The sequence below is a fragment of the Brassica napus genome, chromosome C9 (assembly GCF_020379485.1).
Source record: "Brassica napus cultivar Da-Ae chromosome C9, Da-Ae, whole genome shotgun sequence".
NCBI lineage: Eukaryota > Viridiplantae > Streptophyta > Magnoliopsida > Brassicales > Brassicaceae > Brassica > Brassica napus.
In genome coordinates this window covers 14,161,543-14,168,759 of record NC_063452.1, presented here as the reverse complement: position 1 = coordinate 14,168,759, position 7,217 = coordinate 14,161,543, and the positions used below count along the sequence as shown (strand labels likewise).

Genomic DNA, 7,217 nt, shown 5'->3' with positions numbered 1-7,217 from the left:
AAAGGCAATAAAAAGATCCTAGAGACTATGCCCACAATATCTACTGGTCTATACTATGCAAGGATCAGTATGATCGAGGCAAATGCCTCCGAGCTATTTACTTTATGGCATAACCGGCTTGGCCATCCCGGAACAGGAATGATGCGAAAATTGATGATGAATTCACAAGGGCACACGTTTAAAGGAGTGATCCCACGCAATCTCACATGTGCAGCATGTGCACAAGGGAAACTCATAACTAGGCCATCACCAGCCAAGGTTAATAAAGAAACCTTAAACTTTCTGGAAAGGATTCAAGGAGACATATGTGGACCAATACACCCACCTTGTGGGACGTTTAGATACTTCATGGTCCTCATTGATGCATCGACCAGATGGTCGCATGTGTGTCTACTATCCACTCGGAACCTAGCCTTTGCACGGCTGCTTGCTCAGATGATAAGGCTGAGAGCACACTTTCCAGACTTCCCTCTTAAGACTATACGTCTAGACAATGCTGGTGAGTTCACGTCCCAAGCGTTTAATGAATACTGTATGTCCATGGGGGTAAGAGTAGAACACTCCGTGGCACATGTCCATACGCAGAACGGCTTGGCCGAATCCTTCATTAAACGTATCCAGCTGATAGCCCGGCCATTGCTAATGAAGTCTCAACTTCCGGTATCAGCATGGGGACATGCAGTTTTACATGCAACGGAACTGATTCGCATCAGGCCATCTAGTGAGCATAGATATTCACCATCCCAACTACTTACGGGTCATGAGCCAGACGTGTCCCACATCAAGACATTCGGATGTGCCGTCTACGTTCTAATTGCTCCACCACGGAGAACTAAGATGAGACCACAAAGGAGGATGGGAATATACGTAGGATATGATTCCCCAATCATTATAAAGTATCTTGAGCCAACAACCGGTGATTTGTTTAAGGCCAGATACGAAGACTCACAGTTTGATGAGTCCACATATCCGTCCTTAGGGGGAGATAACAGCCGGTTGATAACAAAAGATTTAGAATGGTTTAGACCATCAACATCTGGGCAAGATCCTCGGACTAAAGATTGTGATTTAGAAGTCCAAAAGATTATACATCTTCAAGACCTAGCTAATAGACTGCCAGATACATTTGCTGACCCAAATAGAGTAACAATATCACACATCCCGGCTTGTAATGCACCTATAAGATTAGACGTCCAAGATGGACAATGTCAAGTGGCTACAGAGTCTAAGCAACGTTTAAAACGTGGTAGACCAATTGGTTCCAAAGACAAACAGCCTCGGAAATCCAAAAGAGGTGCTGGATCCGAGAGCATCAAGGAAACCGTCCAGGACATAGATGGACCGGTCGAGCCGACCAGAACGGTCGAGCCAAGCGTTCCGGCCACACCCGATGATCCGACCGTTCCTCAAAGTGAGGTCCAGGACGCTGGACTTCACGGGACACAAGAGCCGGACAACCAAGAGATCTCCATAGACCATGTAATGTCTGGAAAACAATGGAACAGAAAAGATATCAACGTTGATGATTTATTTGCATACAAGGTAGCACTTGAGATCATGGATAAAGATGAGGATCTAGAACCCACGTCCATACAAGAATGCATGCTAAGATCAGATTGGATCAAATGGAAAGAAGCTACAAACGTGGAGTTAGAATCATTGAGAAAGAGAGGCGTTTTTGGCCCTATAATCTTGACACCAAGAGATGTCAAACCAGTGGGATACAAATGGGTCTTTGTAAGGAAGAGAAATGAGAAAGGAGAAGTAGTGAGATACAAAGCACGGCTTGTAGCACAAGGATTCTCACAAAGACCAGGAATAGACTATGAGGAGACTTACTCCCCTGTGGTGGATGCAACTACATTAAGATATCTAATCAGTCTGGCCGTGAAAGAAAACATTGATTTACGCCTAATGAATGTAGTAACTGCATACTTATACGGACCACTGGATAATAAAATACATATGAGAGTTCCAGAGGGTATTGAGCTCAAAGATAAGAAAGGTTCTCGAGAACAACATTGCATTAAGTTGAATAAAGCCTTATATGGTTTAAAACAATCAGGTCGAATGTGGTACAATAGATTATCCGAGTACCTAATGAAAGAAGGGTATAAGAATGATCCAATAAGTCCATGTATATTCATAAAGAAATTCAAAAGCAAGGGCTATGTTATAATGTCAGTTTATGTGGACGACCTGAATATAATAGGAACCCCTGGAGAGATTTCCCAAACCGTAGAATGTCTAAAGAAAGAATTCGAGATGAAAGACTTAGGGAAAACTAAGTTCTGTTTGGGATTACAGTTTGAGTATAAAGAGAATGGCATCCTTGTGCACCAAGAAACTTATACAGAAAAGATACTCAAGCAATTTAATATGGACCAGGCTCACCCCTTACCGTGTCCTATGGTCGTAAGGTCCTTAGACATTGAGAAGGATCCATACGGACCTAAGAAACCGCACGAGGAAGCACTCGGATCGGAGGTGCCTTACCTAAGTGCCATTGGAGCCTTAATGTACTTGGCTAGTCATACTAGACCGGACATAAGCTTTGCCGTGAGCTTACTATCTAGATTTGGTTCATGTCCGACCTTAAGGCACTGGAACGGAGTGAAACATCTGTTCAGGTATCTGCAAGGAACAAAAGATCTCGGTTTGTTCTACACCAACCGACCAGGAGAGAGCATGGTCGGATATGCAGATGCTGGGTACTTATCTGACCCACACCAGGCTAGATCTCAAACAGGATATGTGTTCACACATAGTGGAGCCGCAATATGCTGGCGTTCAACAAAGCAATCCTTGGTGGCCACATCATCTAATCACGCCGAGATCATAGCCATGTATGAAGCAAGCTGTGAGCTTGTTTGGTTGAGGAACATGACCGGCCATGTCTTAAGAGAGAGTGGTCTGGCCGTGGGACAAGAGAAGGAGGAGCCAATGATCATCTACGAGGACAATGCAGCGTGCATTGCTCAGCTCAAGGAAGGATACATCGAGGGAGACAGGACAAAGCACATCCTGCCCAAGTTCTTCTTCACCCACGACTTGCAGAAGGCAAAGGAGGTTCAAATAGTTCAAGTTCGATCCAGTGACAACTCAGCCGACCTCTTCACCAAGTCTCTACCAACCTCAACGTTCAGGAAGCTGGTTCATCAGATAGGGATGCGCCGGCTGAAGGATCTTCAGTGATGCCTTCATCAGGGGGAGTGTCATGCGTTGTACTCTTTTTCCTGTCTATGGTTTCCATTTTTCCCACCTTGGGTTTTTGGTTTTCCTAGAGAGGTTTTAACGAGGCAACATCGTGCATGAAACGAGCCCATATGGTTATAGCATCCAAGGGGGAGTGTTATGAACAATGTGGATTGCTAGTAACCATATCAAGGAAGAACGGACCGCGTCCAGGCCCAATGTCCGAGACCGCGTCCAAGAAGGAGAGAGAGGCGGCTAAAGATTAGACCGTCTATAGTATAGGATGATTTCCTTTTCTCTTCATGTTTATCTTTAAGTAGATTTCCTATTTCCTTTAGGATAAAGATTTGTACTCTTTCCATTTATCTATTCCTTGTAATCCCTATATAAGAAAACACTTTGATTGAGTAATGAGAACATACAATTTCCCCTATTGTTCACAACATTTATTTGATTGTGTTTTTTGATTAGATTATCTTACATAATATCAGTATCATCGTGTAATATTTTTGAACTTTGATTAGATATGATGCGTCTGGTCATCCGTAAACCTCTTACGTGAGATGGAAACACGAATTTTTATGATTTTTCTTTTTGCTTTTTGGATTATGACTTTCAATTTAGGATGATCTTTTTTTTTATTACAAGAGCAAAATCTTTGACTGATGTAGTGATGTTACATGCATTACAAGTGAGATTATTTGAGGAATTTTTTTTTTTGTCATCGATTAGATTTGAGGAATTTGTATCATTAATATGAATTTAAGGGAAAAAATCACCTCGAATAATTTTTTCTTCTCCTCGAATAGTTAGGTAGTATGCATACTTATTCTTATATGTTTGGCTTAACGAGCAATAGAGACGATGAACTTTTCAAATTCGGCATCTTGAAGATGACTACAAGTCTACGAGCTATAGTAATAGTTTCTTTTTTCAACAACTATTCATTCGATGTGGTTGTGATTCGAACGATGTCGTGTATTAGACTCCTTACTTGTAGACCTTCCTCGTTATTTCCAATAAAATATTTGAAAAAGAGAAAAAAGAAACCAATTGAAGTGCATAGATAGAGAGACCCAAAAGGAAAATGCCAAATGAATCAATCTCATAAAGAAAAGTAGAGGGTAGGGGTCCACTGTAGATGTGCTCACATACATGCTCCACGAACTTCTGTTCCTTTTTAATTTAATTTAATTTTTATCTATTTGGATGAATCATTTTATGCATCTTATCTATGAGACTATGACCATCATCACACATACTTATTTACATTTATTTATACATTTCTCTTCTTTTGCGCCTATAAATAGCAACCCTCTCTCATTCTCTTAAGTACTGTCACATCAAAATAATCAAACAACTAGCTACTTCAACCAAATACTTTCAAAGAAGAGAGAGAGATGGAGAAGAACATTAAGTTTCCAGTTGTAGACTTGTCCAAGCTCATTGGTGAAGAGAGAGACCAAACCATGGCTTTGATCAACGATGCTTGTGAGAATTGGGGCTTCTTTGAGGTACAAGCATATATGTGATTATATCTAGCTTTTTTGAGTTTGTGTACTTAATTGGTAATGTGGATCTTTTTGTTTGGTGGTTAACTTGATTTTCCAGATAGTGAACCATGGTTTACCACATGATTTGATGGACAACGTCGAGAAGATGACAAAGGAACATTACAAGATATCAATGGAACAAAAGTTCAACGACATGCTCAAATCAAAAGGTTTGGAAAATCTTGAGAGAGAAGTTGAGGATGTTGATTGGGAAAGCACTTTCTACCTTCGTCATCTCCCTCAGTCCAATCTCTACGACATTCCTGATATGTCTGATGAATACCGGTACATATATATTTTTTCTTCATAAAATCAACTTTAAATCATATGTTATGGTAACCAAAAAATATCATATGTTATATCCCCTTTAAAAGGGCCACTCTGCCACTTTTACCTATATTAAAAAGATTTTTGTGATATTTTATTTCTAAACAAAATAACTATACTTTGTTAGTTAGTAAAAACAGTTTTAAGGAATTTGTTTCACTTTAGAACCTCTAATCCTTTTTGTGTAATGAAAATAAAGTTGAGAAGAAACGTCTAAAAATTTAACACACTTATTTGAAAGAGGCATACTGAAATGTTTTTATTTTGCAGGACGGCCATGAAAGATTTTGGGAAGAGATTGGAGAATCTTGCTGAGGATTTGTTGGATCTATTGTGTGAGAATTTAGGGTTAGAGAAAGGGTACTTGAAGAAAGTTTTTCATGGAACAAAAGGTCCAACCTTTGGGACTAAGGTGAGCAACTATCCAGCTTGTCCTAAGCCAGAGATGATCAAAGGTCTTAGGGCCCACACTGATGCAGGAGGCATCATCTTGTTGTTTCAAGATGACAAGGTCAGTGGTCTCCAGCTTCTTAAAGATGGTGACTGGATTGATGTTCCTCCACTCAACCACTCTATTGTCATCAATCTTGGTGACCAACTTGAGGTATGAATATGTTCACACCACATTTTCAAAAAAATCTCTTGTTAAAAAATCCAATGTTCGGTATTGAGTATTGGTTTGGTTCGGGTTTGATGTAACTGGGAAAAATGATTAGTAAATGTTATAACAGAGCTTATTAAACTAGAAGAGCAACGTTTCCAACCTCAAATGGCTTTGGGACATTCATTTGTATTGTTCTCAAATGGTTTCTTTGGAAAAGGCTAAGGTTTAACTGGAAAATATTTTCCTTATTGAATGTAGGTGATAACCAACGGCAGGTACAAGAGTGTGATGCATCGTGTGGTGACTCAGAAAGAAGGAAACAGAATGTCAATTGCATCTTTCTACAACCCGGGAAGCGATGCTGAGATCTCTCCAGCTTCATCGCTTGCCTGTAAAGAAACCGAGTACCCAAGTTTTGTTTTTGATGACTACATGAAGCTCTATGCTGGGGTCAAGTTTCAGCCTAAGGAGCCACGGTTCGAGGCAATGAAGAATGCTAATGCAGTTACAGAATTGAACCCAACAGCAGCCGTAGAGACTTTCTAAAAACAAAGTGGAGTTTGAGCGAAAGCAAAGAAACAAAAATGTGTTTTGTGTTGTGTGTTTACGTCAATAAGTTAAAGACTGATATTATTGTTGATATAATTAAGATGTCTGGTGGTTAATTGTTGGTCAATGGTGTGTTTAAAGTGTGGGGTGTTTATTTATGTTTATGGAAGATGATAATAATAATAAAAATAAATAATATGATAACTGTTCTAAGAGATCTAATGTGTTTATCATCAAATCAAGTGAAGCTCTTTGTTTCATAAATCCGAAGCTTAAAATCAATGAATCTAAATAAGGTTTGTCCTCACAGCAGAAACAAAAACAAAACAAAGATTGTTTGAAAATTTTACAAAACAAGTTCCCTAAAAAATTCATCACTTTTGAGGTGAAAATTATTCGTCACAATCATCATATCCAACATAAGTTACAAATGGTTAAATCTTCCCACATTTTTGAGGTTAATTTTGTAATCACAAACCATTTATAATTCGAGAATCGGTTTCCGTTTCATAGCACATGACATCAAATCTCTAGTTAACCTATTAGAGCCAGGTTACCAAAATGAAAAAGTGGAACTTTGTACGAAGGAGATGACAAAATGTATTTATGAAACGTTCTCTTAACATTCACGATTACATTAGAGTTCAAATGTACAAGGACTGAAAACCTTACAGGACATGTCCTGATCATAAGTCAGACGAACAATCAAAGGCTACAAATGAATTTGACAGCTCAGTTAAATTTCTTTACTGGATCTGTTATTCAAAAACATTTCTAACAAATTTTAGCCCATTTTAATAATAGGCTCACAAACATCATTATTAATTATTTTTGAGCTGAAAAAATCACAGGCCCATCACTGAAACGAAAGGAGTAACCCATCATTTAGGACATACAAGCTTTTACGTGTAGGGTCTCAGGTCATCAAATACCAAACAAGTTTCCGCTGCTTCAACGTGGTTCCGTTGTGGGTCACCACGTGTAGAAAT

At 39.2% G+C, this 7,217-nt stretch overlaps 1 protein-coding gene across 1 annotated transcript; it reads left to right on the top strand.

Moving 5' to 3' along the window:
- Positions 1 to 4,458: 4,458 nt before the first annotated feature.
- LOC106365779 (1-aminocyclopropane-1-carboxylate oxidase) lies at positions 4,459 to 6,443 on the top strand. The gene is made up of 4 exons (XM_013805265.3): positions 4,459 to 4,709; positions 4,807 to 5,033; positions 5,346 to 5,679; positions 5,938 to 6,443. The coding sequence occupies exons 1-4, from the start codon at positions 4,596 to 4,598 to the stop codon at positions 6,223 to 6,225; spliced, it is 963 nt and encodes a 320-aa protein (XP_013660719.1). The 5' UTR covers positions 4,459 to 4,595; the 3' UTR covers positions 6,226 to 6,443.
- Positions 6,444 to 7,217: the final 774 nt, after the last annotated feature.

Coding starts and splice junctions, on each gene's coding strand:
- LOC106365779 (XM_013805265.3), top strand. CDS start 4,596: ATGGAGAAGAACATTAAGTTTCCAGTTGTAGACTTGTCCAAGCTCATT. Junction 4,710..4,806: donor AGAATTGGGGCTTCTTTGAG/GTACAAGCATAT, acceptor TTGATTTTCCAG/ATAGTGAACCATGGTTTACC. Junction 5,034..5,345: donor GATATGTCTGATGAATACCG/GTACATATATAT, acceptor TTTATTTTGCAG/GACGGCCATGAAAGATTTTG.